This window comes from Pituophis catenifer, unplaced genomic scaffold (assembly GCF_029215685.1).
Source record: "Pituophis catenifer annectens isolate HBS135680 unplaced genomic scaffold, rPitCat1.0.hap2 SCAF_8, whole genome shotgun sequence".
NCBI classification, from domain to species: domain Eukaryota; kingdom Metazoa; phylum Chordata; class Lepidosauria; order Squamata; family Colubridae; genus Pituophis; species Pituophis catenifer.
In genome coordinates this window covers 10,524,895-10,540,047 of record NW_027256888.1, presented here as the reverse complement: position 1 = coordinate 10,540,047, position 15,153 = coordinate 10,524,895, and the positions used below count along the sequence as shown (strand labels likewise).

Sequence of the window (15,153 nt, the reverse complement as noted above, 5' to 3'; positions counted from 1 at the left end):
TATTCTATTCTACTCTACTCTACTCTAGTCCATATTCTATTCTATTCTATTCTATTCTATTCTATTCTATTCTATTCTATTCTATTCTATTCTATTCTATTCTATTCTATTCCATTCCATTCCATATGCGTTCACTCTGTCATTTGTGGTCATAAACCCTTACTCCTCATATGATTCTCTCTACATATAATAATAGTTAAATCCTGCATCTTAGACTAGTGCACTTGAAATGCTTTTGAAAAAAAAACTTTTCTAATCTCATGTTCTTCAGATATCTTGCACTACAATATCTACCCTCATATATTGGTACAGGACAATTCTAGGCCAATATTTCTGCAATGCATCAAGATGGAGACTTCTAACTCAGAGAAATCACTTGAAGTAGTCTTGAAGATGGAAATATTTCTACTTGTACGTGATTTTTTAATATGTATTTTAAGCACCTGTACATATACTTAATATATACTTTTTAGCCAGAATTTTAGGGAGATGGGCAGCATACAAATATAATAAATAAACCTGTTTTCTTAAATTCTTACTCATTCCAGCAAGCACATTTTCTAGGCAATCCCCATTCCTACACCCAAAGAATACCAGTTATTTAATTACCTTCTTCACAGCCCTGTTATTACCTGTTATTTTAAAGACAAATTGAATGCTTACCTCAAGCATTTGCTTCATTCATCACCTTGCAAATGCATGGTTCATTAAATTTTTTAAACTTCAGAACATATTTTGCAAGTTATGCATTGGTATTTAAAAAAAAAAACTTTAGAGGGGATATTTTGCATTCCCAAAGCTATTCATGACAACACAGATAAGCTCAGCCCAATCAAGAGCCTTGATAGTACAGTGGTCTAAGCACCCTGTTATTAACACAGCTGCCTGCAATTACTGCTGGTTCGAATCTCTCCAAGGCTCAAGGTCGGCTCAGCCTTCCATCCTTTCTAAGGTAGGTAAAATTGAGGACCCAGTTGTGGGGGCAATAAGCTGACTTTGTATAAATATACAAAAGTATGAAGGCTATTGCTTAACGCATTGTAAGCCGCCCTGAGTCTCCGGAGAAGGGCGGCATATAAATCAAATTAAAAAAAAAATTGTTTAAAGATTATACTGGCCAAAACTGTAGCCAGTAGAAACTGGCTTCCATATTTTCACATCTATAAAATGACAGTTCTGCAATTGTATTTCATTCAATACCAAATATTAGCATTGTGATATGGAATATTTATATTTTCCTGCTCTTCACAAATATATTGTGAATTTAAGAACTAGACAGCAGAGAGACTTCACACCTATTTATTTACAAGTTGTTCGTGGTGTTTACTTAGAAAGATTTCAGGAAAAAAAACAAAACCTGATCCCACATTTAAACTCAAAGAAGGGAAAGGAAGAAGAAGAAGAAGAAGAAGAAGAAGAAGAAGAAGAAGAAGAAGAAGAAGAAGAAGAAGAAGAAGAAGAAGAAGAAGAAGAAGAAGAAGAAGAAGAAGAAGAAGAAGAAGAAGAAGAAGAAGAAGAAGAAGAAGAAGAAGAAAAACCTACAACAGGCTTAATCTCAGCTGTTTCCAGCACCAAGAAGACAATCTGTATTCCACATTTCAATTCAGGCAAATAACGTAGATTTCACAAGCTTGTTCCTTTATACACATAAACAGACATATTACGGAAGCACTAATGTGAAGCAATGAAAAGTAGTGCTCATTTTTTTAAACAAAAGAACACAGACACAACACAGAGACACCACCACCACAACACAACTGTGAGTACTCACAGCTCTGAGTACAGGAAGTGCAGGTTCCCCACACTCTCTGTGTAGTTTGCAGGACTTAGCCAAGGAAGGACCAGTAACAGGAGAGCCTTCATTTTTTGGCAAGCGTATGTTTTCAAATTGCTCTTAAATCTCCTTCCTCTCTGCCTCAGTTTCTCTGTGATGGGATACAGAACTCCACGCTTCCTTTTTGTTTTTGTTTTGTTTTTGTTTTTTTAAACGTCAGCCAATTCAAGTCCTCCTGTACGCCTTTTCAACCCAACCGAGAACGCATTAGGAACGAATGCAAATCGCTTAAATGAAGCTACGCTGGAAGGAAGCTCATTGACCTGCAAGCTGATTTGAGCTGATTCTCCAAAGGGGACGAGGATTTTAGGGAGAACAGAGCAGAAATAGCTGGTGGCAAAACAGGGCTTAGAGCTGGAAAAAAGGAAAAACACAGCGAAAAGCCCAGGCTGAGGCAAAGAGCATCCTTCTGCGTTCATCAGAATGGTTTTTTAGAAGCAGCTGATGCACTGACATCATTGGTCAGAAAGGCAAACAGGTTATGAGCTGAGCTGCATAAGACAAGAGGCAAGGAAGGAATCTGAACGTAGCAGGAGAGATGCAGCCAGGGAGCAGCAGACGATGTTATATATGTATCTATCACAAACACAGACCTATTTATTTTTCAAGTCAGGATCCCATTTGATTGGCTTCAACCAGATGGAAGGGAGGGGGACTATTAAAGCTCTTCATGATGAAACCTAGGCTGAATGTTGACTCTAATGACACATGCAAGCCCTTGTCTCCAGTTTTTAAAAATAGGAATAAATGCAGTTGAGATGATCCTCCGCAACGTACCGTATTTTTCGGAGTATAAGACGCACCTTTTTCTCCCAAAAGAGAGGGTGAAAATCTGGGTGTGTCTTATACTCTGAATGTAGCCCACCCAACTTCTCAAACAGAGGCTTCAAAGGCTGAAAAAAGCATCAGAAACGAAGCTTCAGAAAAGAAGCCCCCCAAACAGAGCTTCAGAAAAAAAGCCCCCAAACAGAGCTTCAGAAAAGAAGCCCCAAACAGAGCTTCAGAAAAAAAGCCCCCAAACAGAGCTTTAGAAAAAAAGCCCCCAAACAGAGCTTTAGAAAAAAAGCCCCCAAACAGAGTTTTAGAAAAAAAGCCCCCAAACAGAGCTTCAGAAAAAAGCCCCCAAACAGAGTTTTAGGAAAAAAGCCCCCAAACAGAGCTTTAGAAAAAAAGCCCCCAAACAGAGCTTCAGAAAAAAAAGCCCCCAAACAGAGCTTCAGAAAAAAGCCCCCAAACAGAGCTTCAGAAAAGAAGCCCCCAAACAGAGCTTCAGAAAAAAGCCCCCAAATAGAGCTTCAGAAAAAAAGCCCCCAAACATAGCTTCAGAAAAAAAAGCCCCCAAACAGAGCTTCAGAAAAAAGCCCCCAAACAGAACTTCAGAAAAAAAGCCCCCAAACAGAGTTTTAGAAAAAAAGCCCCCAAACAGAGCTTCAGAAAAAAGCCCCCAAACAGAGTTTTAGGAAAAAAGCCCCCAAACAGAGCTTTAGAAAAAAAGCCCCCAAACAGAGCTTCAGAAAAAAAAGCCCCCAAACAGAGCTTCAGAAAAAAGCCCCCAAACAGAGCTTCAGAAAAGAAGCCCCCAAACAGAGCTTCAGAAAAAAGCCCCCAAATAGAGCTTCAGAAAAAAAGCCCCCAAACATAGCTTCAGAAAAAAAAGCCCCCAAACAGAGCTTCAGAAAAAAGCCCCCAAACAGAACTTCAGAAAAAAAGCCCCCAAACAGAGCTTCAGAAAAAAGCCCCCAAACAGAGCTTCAGAAAAAAGCCCCCAGAGTTTTAGAAAAAAAGCCCCCAAACAGAGCTTCAGAAAAAAGCCCCCAAACAGAGCTTCAGAAGCTTTTTTTCTGAAGCTGTTTCGGAGGCTTTCAGAGGCATGAAAAAAAGTTTTTTCCGAAACAGAGTTTCAGAAGTTTCAGAGGCAGAAAAAAAAAAGCAAGGCACAGAGCTCACAACCAAGGAACCTGTTGCTAAAATTCATCTCTGGGAACAGCGGATTGGGGGTATTCTGGGAGGCTGATCCACCTGCCAATCAGCTTTTTTTTTATTTCCCTCCCCAAAAACTAAGGTGCGTCTTATACTGTGGTGCATCTTATACTCCAAAAAATACGGTATTTATTTATTTAGAAAATTTATATTGCCGCCTGCTCACACATGGTGACTCGAGGCGGCTTACAAGGATATAAAAACACCGTATAAGAGAAATAAAAAGAATAAAAAGAAAAATGATAGAATAATAACCCCCACCCCAACGATGACACGCATTCATACTAGCCATTTTTTTTTTTAAATTTGATTTATATGCCGCCCTTCTCCGAAGACTCAGGGCGGCTTACAATGTGCTCAGCAATAGCCTTCATCCTTTTGTATATTTTATACAAAGTCAGCTTATTGCCCCCACAAACTGGGTCCTCATTTCACCTACCTTAGAAAGGATGGAAGGCTGAGTCAACCTTGAGCCTTGGCGAGATTCGAACCCTGCAGTAATTGCAGGCAGCTGGTCTTAATAACCAGCTTAATAACAGGGTGCCTTAAATCCCTGTACTACCAAGGCTCTTTAATGGGCTTCCTCCCATGCTGGGTTCCCCAGGCCCGCTGGCAGGACCACGTCTTCAGGCCCTTTTGAGAGTGTTAGTCTAATCTCTGGAGGGAGAGAGGGAGTCACCACGGAGAAGACCCTTCTGGGTCCCACCAGGTGTATCTCCCTAGAGGATGGGACCTGCAACATTCCTTGCCTCCCCGCTCTGGTGGGTCAGGTATATGCGACCGGCAAGAGACAGTCCCTCAGATAACTTGGTCCCAAGTCATGAAGGGCTTTAAAGATGACAACCAGCACCTTGAATTGCACCTGGAAGCAAATCGGCAACCAATGCAGTTCCCGCAGGAGAGGTAAGAAAACATATACAGCGGTGGTGAAATTCAATTTTTTTTACTACCAGTTCTGTGGGCGTGGCTTGGTGGGCATGGTGTGGTTTGGTGGGCGTGGCTTGGTGGGTGTGGCAGGGGAAGAATACTGCAAAATCTCCATTCCCATCCCACTCTAGGGGAAGGATACTGCAAAATCCCCATTCCCTCCCCACTCCTGGGAAAAGGATATTGCAAAATCCCCATTCCCTCCCCACTCCTGGGGGAAGGATATTGCAAAATCCCCATTCTCTCCCCGCTCCTGGGGGAAGGATACTGCAAAATCCCCATTCTCTCCCCGCTCCTGGGGGAAGAATACTGCAAAATCCCCATTCCCTCCCCACTCCTGGGGGAAGGATATTGCAAAATCCCCATTCTCTCCCCATTCCTGGGAAAAGGATATTGCAAAATCCCCATTCCCTCCCCACTGCTGGGGGAAGGATACTGCAAAATCCCCATTCCCTCCCCACTCCTGGGGGAAGGATATTGCAAAATCCCCATTCTCTCCCCACTCCTGGGGAAAGGATATTGCAAAATCCCCATTCTCTCCCCGCTCCTGGGGGAAGGATACTGCAAAATCCCCATTCCCTCCCCACTCCTGGGGGAAGGATATTGCAAAATCCCCATTCTCTCCCCACTCCTGGGGAAAGGATATTGCAAAATCCCCATTCTCTACCCGCTCCTGGGGGAAGGATACTGCAAAATCCCCATTCCCTCCCCACTCTTGGGGGAGGGATATTGCAAAATCCCCATTCTCTCCCCATTCCTGGGGAAAGGATATTGCAAAATCCCCATTCTCTCCCCGCTCCTGGGGGAAGGATACTGCAAAATCCCCATTCCCTCCCCACTCCTGGGGGAAGGATATTGCAAAATCCCCATTCTCTCCCCATTCCTGGGGAAAGGATATTGCAAAATCCCCATTCTCTCCCCGCTCCTGGGGGTAGGATACTGCAAAATCCCCATTCCCTCCCCACTCCTGGGGGAAGGATATTGCAAAATCCCCATTCTCTCCCCATTCCTGGGAAAAGGATATTGCAAAATCCCCATTCTCTCCCCACTGTGGGACCAGCCAGAGGTGGTATTTACCAGTTCTCCGAACTGCTCAAAATTTCCGCAACCGGTTCTTCAGAACCTGTCAGAACCTGCTGGATTTCACCCCTGATATACAGATTTAAAAACATATCTAGAACACATTTTCTACATCACACTACGGTGTCCTCTTCCCCTCCTTATGGTGAGGAACGTGGATGAAAAGGAGACAAATTTTGCAACCTGAACTTTTCCTTCTGGGAACGGGGAAGACACAAAATGTAAGCTGGTGTTCACCTTACATCCCTCCTAATAATTTAGGACCTGACCATGTTCCTTGCTTGCTATGAGCTCTTCCAATTATTTAAATCAAGAAAGATCCTCTGGAAGAAGTCCTATGAGACACCCCTCCACCCCAAAGCTCCTTGTAGATATTAAAATGGCAAAACCTCTTTTCTTGCATCATGTTTTTAACTGCTAACGGAACTTAATGATTCTGAAGTTGGTTTTCAGTGGTGGCTTCGCTGAATGGATTCTCCTGTCACGATTTACATTCCCCCATCTTACATAAGGATTCTATTCCAGAAAGATTGGCATAACCCAATTTTTGCCTACCTCGCCTATTCGCTTGCATCCCATAATACAACACCGCACTGTGTGCATAATACAAAAGCTGACGCATCTCAGATGCCTCATGCTCCATCTCTTACGCCTCCTGGAAATATTTGCATGAAACCTTATTTGACCCAGAGAGCATCTGAATTTGGTGTTATTGTGGTAAGCTGCCTTTTAATTCATGCAAGCTGAACGATGGGGGATGCATTCATTCATAAAAAATAAAGTAGTTGCTACTAAAAGATCACCTTATATTTAATATCTAACTTGACAGCCAGATTTAATTATATCGTAAGGAAGAAAGAGAGGGCGGTGCGGTGGCCTCACAATCAGGAGGCTGTGAGTTCTATCCTAGGTAGAGGTAGGTATTTCTCTCTCTGGGCACAGTGAGAATATATCTGCTGCGAACTCCGCATTGGCGACAGGAAGGGCATCCGTGTTCTGACCTAGGCTTCCCCAAAAAGCACGAACCAGAATCCTGGTCCCGACAAAACCCCTTTTATTAAAGGAATGTGAATTCCCCTCATTCACATTCAGCAAACCTGGCAACCAGTCTTTCAAAGGTGAACTTATGACCACAGACCTTATCTGGCTTGGAAAGCTGCCATGTAAATATTTTCCAAACGCAAGGAAAGACTTGGCGCAGAGTGTCTGAGATTCATTGACAGATCTTCACACTTCTGAACCGACCGACCAACTGAACAAATTGTTTCCTGCAAAAGCCCACTCCCCTTTTATTTCCTATGGGAGGGGCCACACATCATCCATCTGTGGCTTTACTCCCAAGTTGACCCTGATTTCTTAGCTGTTCTTTTCTTCTGGCAGCTCTGTGCATGTGCACCCTGGGAACAGGCTCCAGTTGTTCCTCTGCCTCACTGCTGTCTAGCTCCGGAGGCAGCTGATAACTGCCAGATGGCCTTGGCCCCCTCTCTGCCTCCAACGCAGAACCCTCGTCTGAGCCTTCCCCAGCCTCCAGGACTGACCCATTGTCAGACTTCGATGCTATCTCAAAATAAATGAATTTCCAAACTGCCAATCTTTAAGGAAATCTTCTCTTTATTTGAGCACAGCAACCGGATCATGACTCGATGCGGACAAGACTGACCTTTTGCCCCCCCAATCCCTCCCTTTCCAATCCCCAATTATCTGCTTCTCATTGGCTATCTTCCAAGTCACTCCACTGACTTCTTGTCTCGTCATTTCACAGGAATGTCCCCCCCCTTCATTTCCACGATGACCCAGCTTCAAAGGGATTTAGCAGGCAAAAGTTCAGTGCTTATCTCTCTCCTCTCTATGCCGGCGGTGAGACGCTGACACCCATGTTTCTCCCCAACCTCCTCACTGTCTGACTCTGCTGCCAGCTCCACTGGTCGCTGGCAGGCCACAACAATCCAGCCAGTAAACACTCAGCTCCATTCAGTTGTCCCGACTCCACCCCGATGCAAGGGGTCATTAAAAGACAAAAAATAATTAAGGAAGAAAAATAAAAAATATCTTTTTTATCTGTCTGATAGAAAACGTTATTCAGATTGAGATTTTTTTTCTCTAGACATAACACAGATGGATATATCAACATGACCAAAAGGTACTCACCCGTTCTGAAAATGGTGTTCAAGGTTACAGCGCTGTAGAATTTCCGAACAGTGTTCCGTGAAAGGACAGTTCACCATTAGCTTATCCAGTAGCTTATTCACTAGGATGCTTGACTTCCTGCACCTCTGTAGAGCTAGAGCTTTGCGGTCCATGGGACAGAAGTCTTTTTCCACCAGGAAATCTGTAAGGCAAACTGTACAATAGGTGTGTCCACAAGGCGTATCCAGAGGCTGCAGCAAAGGCTGCAGGCAAATATGGCAGATTAGGTCATCATCTACATCTTCTGTGTAGGTGTATATATGGTTTTCTTCTGGAAGGTGCCTTTGGCCACAGGCCAAGCATAATGGAACAGTGCTTCCCTCTGTCTCTTTCAATGGGTCTTTCGGATTCATAATTGTCCGTTCCCGTGTCACCAAACAGAGGAGAGGATGCTTGGCTTCGAGGAGAAGTGATCTCTAGCCCAGAATTATTAGTTCAGCTGTTCCCGAGAGTCTTCAGACCTGGAGGGAATATCGACACAATGATCAATTAATTTATGTCGGTATTCAAATTCGACATTGTTCATTTCATGATGGAGCACCCAACAATCAAACTTTATTGCCCAAATCAATACCGGTGTTTTCCCGAAAATAAGACCCTGTCTTATATTTTTTTGAACCCCAAAATAAGTGCTTGGGCTTATTTTCAGGGAGGTTTTATTATTTTGGGGCACGTGGAGCAATAAATAAATAAATAAAGTTTATTGCCATTGTATGTGTATACACAGTATACCCATACAACGAAATTCACATAACACCCAGAGACCAGACCCAACTCACATGACAATCCTGACACACCCCCATCCACCAAAAATTCCCCACCCCTAAAACCACCCAAGCATCTACACAACGGACCAAGTAATGCTCTCCAACAGCTCACTGATGGTGGTCCTTTAGTTCATTGTTGAGTGCAATTATAGCTCTAGGATAAAAACTATTCAGAAAACGTGTGGTCCGAGTTTTAATTGTTCTGTATCTTCTGCCAGAAGGCAACAGTCCAAAAAGATTGTTAGCAGGATGGGAAGAGTCTCTGAGAATGTTATGCAACTTCCTCAAGCAGCGAGATTCGAAGATGTCATCCAGGGCTGGTAGCTGGAGCCCAATGATATTCTGGGCAGTTTTAATGATTCTATGTAGAGCGTTTTTATCCGCTATAGAGTTGCTCCCATACCATGCAAGAATGCCGTATGTCAGGACACTCTCAATGGTGCTGCGATAGGAGGACAGAAGTAGAAGCTGAGATAGATTTATCTTCCTGAGCATTCTCAGGAAGTTCAGCCTCTTCTGTGTCTTCTTCACAAGCATGTTAGCATTCAAAGTCCATGAGAGGTCCTTTGAGATATAAATGCCCAGAAATAGATGGGACACCTCTTGCCATCTTATCTGATTTCCAGCTCTGTGTTTAAATATTTTCGGGGAGGACTTATTTTCGGGGGAGGAGGCTTATTTTAGTGCATGCGCTCAAAAGCCCGATTGGGCTTATTATGAGGGGATGTCTTATTTTTGGGAAACAGGGTAAACCCGGATGAAATATATTGAAAGACTCAAGATATATTTGTGAAAGACTAGGAAGAAAAATAGGGATTCCACCCCAGTGGAAACCACCTATATGTACTGCATATTTTGCAATGTGTTTCTAAAATCTTGTTTCTATCAGCCGAAAGAATCATACAGCCATTTCCATCTTTCAATCAGTTGATTTTTTTTCCTTGGAAAGAAAAGTGATGGCCGAAGCAGTGAGAAAACAGAGTATAGCAATAAAGGACACCAATCCTTAGAAAAATTCTGTGAGGCAATAATATCACTCAAGAGAAGTGTGGAAAAAAAATGAAATGCATACGTCTCAAAAAGCTATATCCCTTTTAAGCTTGTATAAAGTCGCTAGGAATTATTACAGCCAGCATGATAAAATAAGGAAGTTCTCAAGAGTTGCATAATCATATATAACCGACCCCAACCCCCCAAATTAAAACTAAATAAAAATGGCTTCTACAATTATTTATTCACTTGCCACACACAGACATACACATGCCACCCCAGGTTACAAATAACTCAAAGTATGATAAACATGTCCACATGTCACCCTAACTAAGCTATGTTTGAGAAACATTTAGAAAATGTTTGGATCTATGCGTCAGGTTAGGCCATATACCCCAGTTTATCATCCATAAAACCTAGGTTTACACAATCTATCATTCCAACCCAAACAGACTACGTTATATTATGGCTTAGTGTGATGTGTGAACATAATCACTGAGTGGTATGTTGTTGTTTTTTTGAAGACTGCAGACACATATATATATGAGAAACTAAATCGAACAAATAAATAAATAAATAAATGAATGAATGAATGAATGAATGAATGAATGAATGAATGAATAAATAAATAAATAAATATCTCCATTCTGCTTTTTTTTTAGTCCTGTGATCCTTGTATCTAACCCTGAGCTACAAATATTCTCTTCCACCTTTTAATTCATATAGTATTATAGGATGTACATGCTGCACGCTAGTGGTGGGATTCAAATTTTTTTACTACCGGTTCTGTGGACATGGCTTGGTAGGCGTGGCATGGCTTGGTGGGCGTGGCAAGGGAAGGATACTGTAAAATCTCCATTCCCTCCCTACTCCAGGAGAAGGATACTGCAAAATCCCCATTCCCTCCCGATCGGCTGGGACTCGGGAGGCAGAGAATAGATGGGGGCGGGGCCAGTCAGAGGTGGTATTTACCGGTTCTCCAAACTACTCAAAATTTCCACTACCGGTTCTCCAGAACTGGTCAGAATCAGCCGAATACCACCTCTGCTGCATGCGTTGGTAATAATTATTACTTAATAAATTTCAACATGGCACTAAGCAATATTTTAATAGGTATTAAAGGTATTTTAACCCACTTTATCAAGAAGTGCATAGCTCTATTTGCATGATATGGAAGCTTAATATTCATTTTTCTTTCCAGTTTTCTTCAGCGCCATTTTTATTTTATTATTTTTCTTCAGCTGCTGGCCGTATAGCCATAATTTTGATTTGGCTGAAACGCTTGTTAAAAACTTTTTAACACAGCTGTCCCTTGTATGGAAAAGTGGGAATTGTAACTCCCAGAGTAGTTCCAACCCCTTTAGAAACCAACTTATATTTATAACTGTTGAACTTGGTGATAATTAAGGCTGCAGAGGACATTCAAATTTTTTCTCCATGCTGCAAAATCCAACAACAAAACGAAGTCTGACTACGGTTTTTAAATTCTGGAATATTTTTGTGTGTATGTTGCAAACATAGAATAGAATAGAATAACAGAGTTGGAAGGGACCTTGGAGGTCTTCTAGTCCAACCCCCTGCTTAGGCAGGAAACCCTACACCACTTCAGACAAATGATTATCCACATCTTCTTAAAAACTTCCAGTGTTGGAAGTTCTGGAGGCAAGTTGTTCCACTGATTAATTGTTCTAACTGTCTCAGGAAATTTCTCCTTAGTTCTAAGTTGCTTCTCTCCTTGATGAATTTCCACCCATTGCTTCTTGTCCTGCCCTCAGGTGCTTTGGAGAATAGCTTGACCCCCTCTTCTTTGTGGCAGCCCCTGAGATATTGGAACACTGCTACCATGTCTCCCCTAGTCCTTCTTCTCATTAAACTAGACTTACCCAGTTCCTGAAATCATTCTTCATATGTTTTAGCCTCCAGTCCCCTAATCATCTTCGTTGCACTTCTCTGCACTCTTTCTAGAATCTCAACATCTTTTTTACATCGTGGTGACCAAAATTGAATGCAGTATTCCAGCTGTGGCCTTACCAAGGCATTATAAAATGGTATTAACACTTCACGTGATCTTGATTCTCTCCCTCTGTTGATGCAGCCTAGAACTGTGTTGGCTTTTTTGGCAACTGCTGCACACTGCTGGCTCATATTTAAATGGTTGTCCACTAGGACTCCAAGATCCTCTCACAGTTACTACTATTGAGCAAGGTACCAGATATATGGTACCTGTGCATTTTGTTTTTCTTGCCTAAATGTAGAGCCTTACTTATTTCACCATTGAATTTTATTTTGTTAGAGAGCGCCCAATGTTCAAATCTGTCAAGATCCTTCTGTATCTTGAGCCTATCTTCTGATTGTGTGTGTGTGTGTACACACACACATATACATACATATATATATATACATATATTTAAAAACAAACACATACAAAACCTACGATAAGAGAAGAAAGCAAATATTTAGCTTCTACGGAGAGGGAACATATGGTAAGGGTGTGGCTAACTGATGAGGAGCAATCAGTCCGAAATAGATCTATATTAGCAGCAAAATGCATGCTTTCTGTCTGAAGAAGCCTAGGATAGTGGATGTGATTCCACTGAGCTATGGCTGCAATTAGAACTTGGTTTACGTAGGAAAATACCCGGCTGAAGAAAGAAAAACACATACAAAACCTACAATAAGAGAAGAAAGCATATGTATGTGTATATATACCCTGTTTCCCTGAAAATAAGACCTCCCTGAATAATAAGCCCAATTGGGCTTTTGAGTGCATGCCCTAAAATAAGTCCACCCTGAAAATATTTAAATGCATGCACAGCTGGTCCCCGCCATTTCCTCTGGTTAGGGTTAGGGAGACAGAGCTGGAAATCAGGTAAGATGGCAGGAGGAGCCCCGTCTTGCTCCATGCACCCCAAAATAATAAGACCTCCTCGAAAATAAGGCCAAGTGCTTGACACACACACACTGATATATATATATCAGTGCTTCCTGCTTCGGTATAGACTCATTTCTCTCTGGTGGCATTATGCTTTGAGCTCTCTGGTTTATGTATGGAAAGACATTGCTATCCAAACTCTAAAAGATTGCCTGACAATTTCATTAATTTCACTGGATGGGGAAATCCTCTCTTGATGTACCATTTATATATCAAGTATAAGAGAAAGGCAGAAAAGGATAAGGGTCAAAATATATTTATGTTATCTACAGCCTCTGTTATTAATGGAAGTAACTTCTGTATGTCGTACGTCATTCTGTCATCACTGTTAATCTTCCTGCATACATATTTACATCTTGAGGATTCAGAAAGAGGAGAGTTCTTCTTCACATTGGTTTCAAGTTATGAACAAGGACCAAATTTATTCCGAATGTATCCTGGTGGGTTTGGGTGATCTTATGCCCTACGAAGTGTACAAGTAATCTTCAACTTACAACCACAACCGAGCCCAGAATTTCTGTTGCTAAGCGAGACCATTGTTAAGTGAATTTTGCCCTATTTTACAAGCTGACTTTCTGTAGCTGTTAAATGAATCACTGCAGTTGTTAAATTAGTAACATGGTTGTTAAGTGAACCTGGCTTCCCCATAGCTTATCAGAAGGTCACAAAAGAGGATTACATGAGTCCGAGACATGGCAACCGTCATAAATATGAGCCAGTTGATAAGCTTCTGGATTTTGATCATGTGACCATCGGATGCTGCAGTGGTTGTAAGCGTGAAAAACAATCACTTTTTTTCAGTGCCATTGTAACTTCAAACCGTCACTGAAGTGTGAAGTGTTGTAAGTCAAGGACTACTGTATTTGGGAGGACAGGCTAAAAAAATCGACATTGAATTCTTTCTCGTACTTCCAACATTTGATTTCACTGTATTTGCAAGGAAAATGGTTTGCAGCAAATGTAGTTGTACTGAAACTACAGGGATAGCTACGTAGGATTGAAGAAATTGATCTGAGGGCAGGGAAAGATTAAGAGATTCAAGAAGATAAACCTGAAGAGAAAATGGGAGATGACAACCTCCATAGAGAAGATAGTATGGATTGTAGTGTTGAGGGACATACTGAGGACAAATACGGAGTTCCTCAGCAGGCAACAGTCCTTGCCTGATCTTATCTGGGTGTGAAAACGAAGTGGTCTTGATTCGTACTTCACGTCCATTCGTACTTGGATGGGACATCTCCAGAGAGCACCAAAGCTTCTCAACCTTGGCAACTTTAAGACATGTGGACTTCAGTTCCCAGAAATCCCCAGCCAGGATCCTAAAGCGGCGCGGGAAACATCGGCTGGGCTCCTCGAGAGACGAGAGTTTTCAGGGGGCCAAACTGGCATCCGCAATGGAGAGCAAAATCTGGCTGCTCCCCGGACTAGATGCCGTTTACTGCTCCAAGTCCCAAGCGGTAGGAGACAAGGACTGCTTTGTGCCACCAGCTGGTGCAACTATACCGAGGCGGAATATTGATGCCCTGTAAGTGCAAGTAGTGCTTTGCTCCCGCAGCTTCCAGCCATCGCAATTGCTGCTTCGGCCCGCTTGTACTGCCCCCTCCTCCGCCGTGGCAAGAGCACCATTATTTCATTTTGGATGGAGAGGGCTGCACTCCTTTTTCCCACCTGCAAAGTTGCACATTGCACGTGCCACCCCAGGGCAGAGATTTCAAGCTCCGCCATGGCCAGTCCCATATTCCAGAGCTATAGTAGTCACACTCACAGGACTGGCCCACTGGTCATCCCAGAGCAGCTCCTCCACCAGGGTGCACCAGCAAAAATACAAAGATTTCTCCATGGACCACCAAAATTTTCTCGCAGACCACCAGTTGGGGACCGCTGTTCTAGTCCAACCTCTTGCTAAGCAAACAAATGGTTGTCCAATTTCTTCTTAAAAACTTCTAGTGATGGATCACCCACAACTTCTGGAGGCAAGTTTTTCCACTGATTAGTTGTTTTGTCAGGAAATTTCTCCTTAGTTCTAGGTTGCTTTTCTCCTTGATTAGTTTCCATCCATTGCTTCTTGTCTTGCCTTCAGAAGCTTTGGAGAATAGGTTGACCCCTTCTTATTATTATTATTTTTTTTAATAAACAACCAAAGTCTACGAGCATAACTAATACTCCTTCCTCCTCCTATTTTCCCATAACAACAACACCACTGTGAGATTGTTCTGTCCCCGTCTCACACATGCACACAAACAGACAGCCGGAGGTTAAATAAACTGGCAGACAACCAATTCTTCCGATAAGAAGCTTGGCAGCAACCCAGTAGCTGCTTGCCAAGAACTTTACTCATAAACAAAATACACACAGTCAAGAATTGTCCAGTTCGTAAAATAAATCCAAGGCCGATAATGTTGTTTCCAAAGATGCAATGTGACTCGATAGTAGTTAGTTTTGTCCGTCACAGAGTC

The 15,153-nt window shown here is 42.4% G+C and overlaps 1 protein-coding gene across 1 annotated transcript in view; it reads right to left on the bottom strand.

Moving 5' to 3' along the window:
• Positions 1–1,863, bottom strand: part of LNX1 (ligand of numb-protein X 1) — a 103,104-nt gene extending 101,241 nt beyond the window's left edge. Inside the window, exon 1 of the mRNA XM_070948543.1 lies at positions 1,772–1,863. Coding sequence (XP_070804644.1) covers positions 1,772–1,863 — 92 coding nt within the window. The remainder of the gene's footprint in view (positions 1–1,771) is intronic.
• Between the last annotated feature and the right edge of the window lie 13,290 nt (positions 1,864–15,153).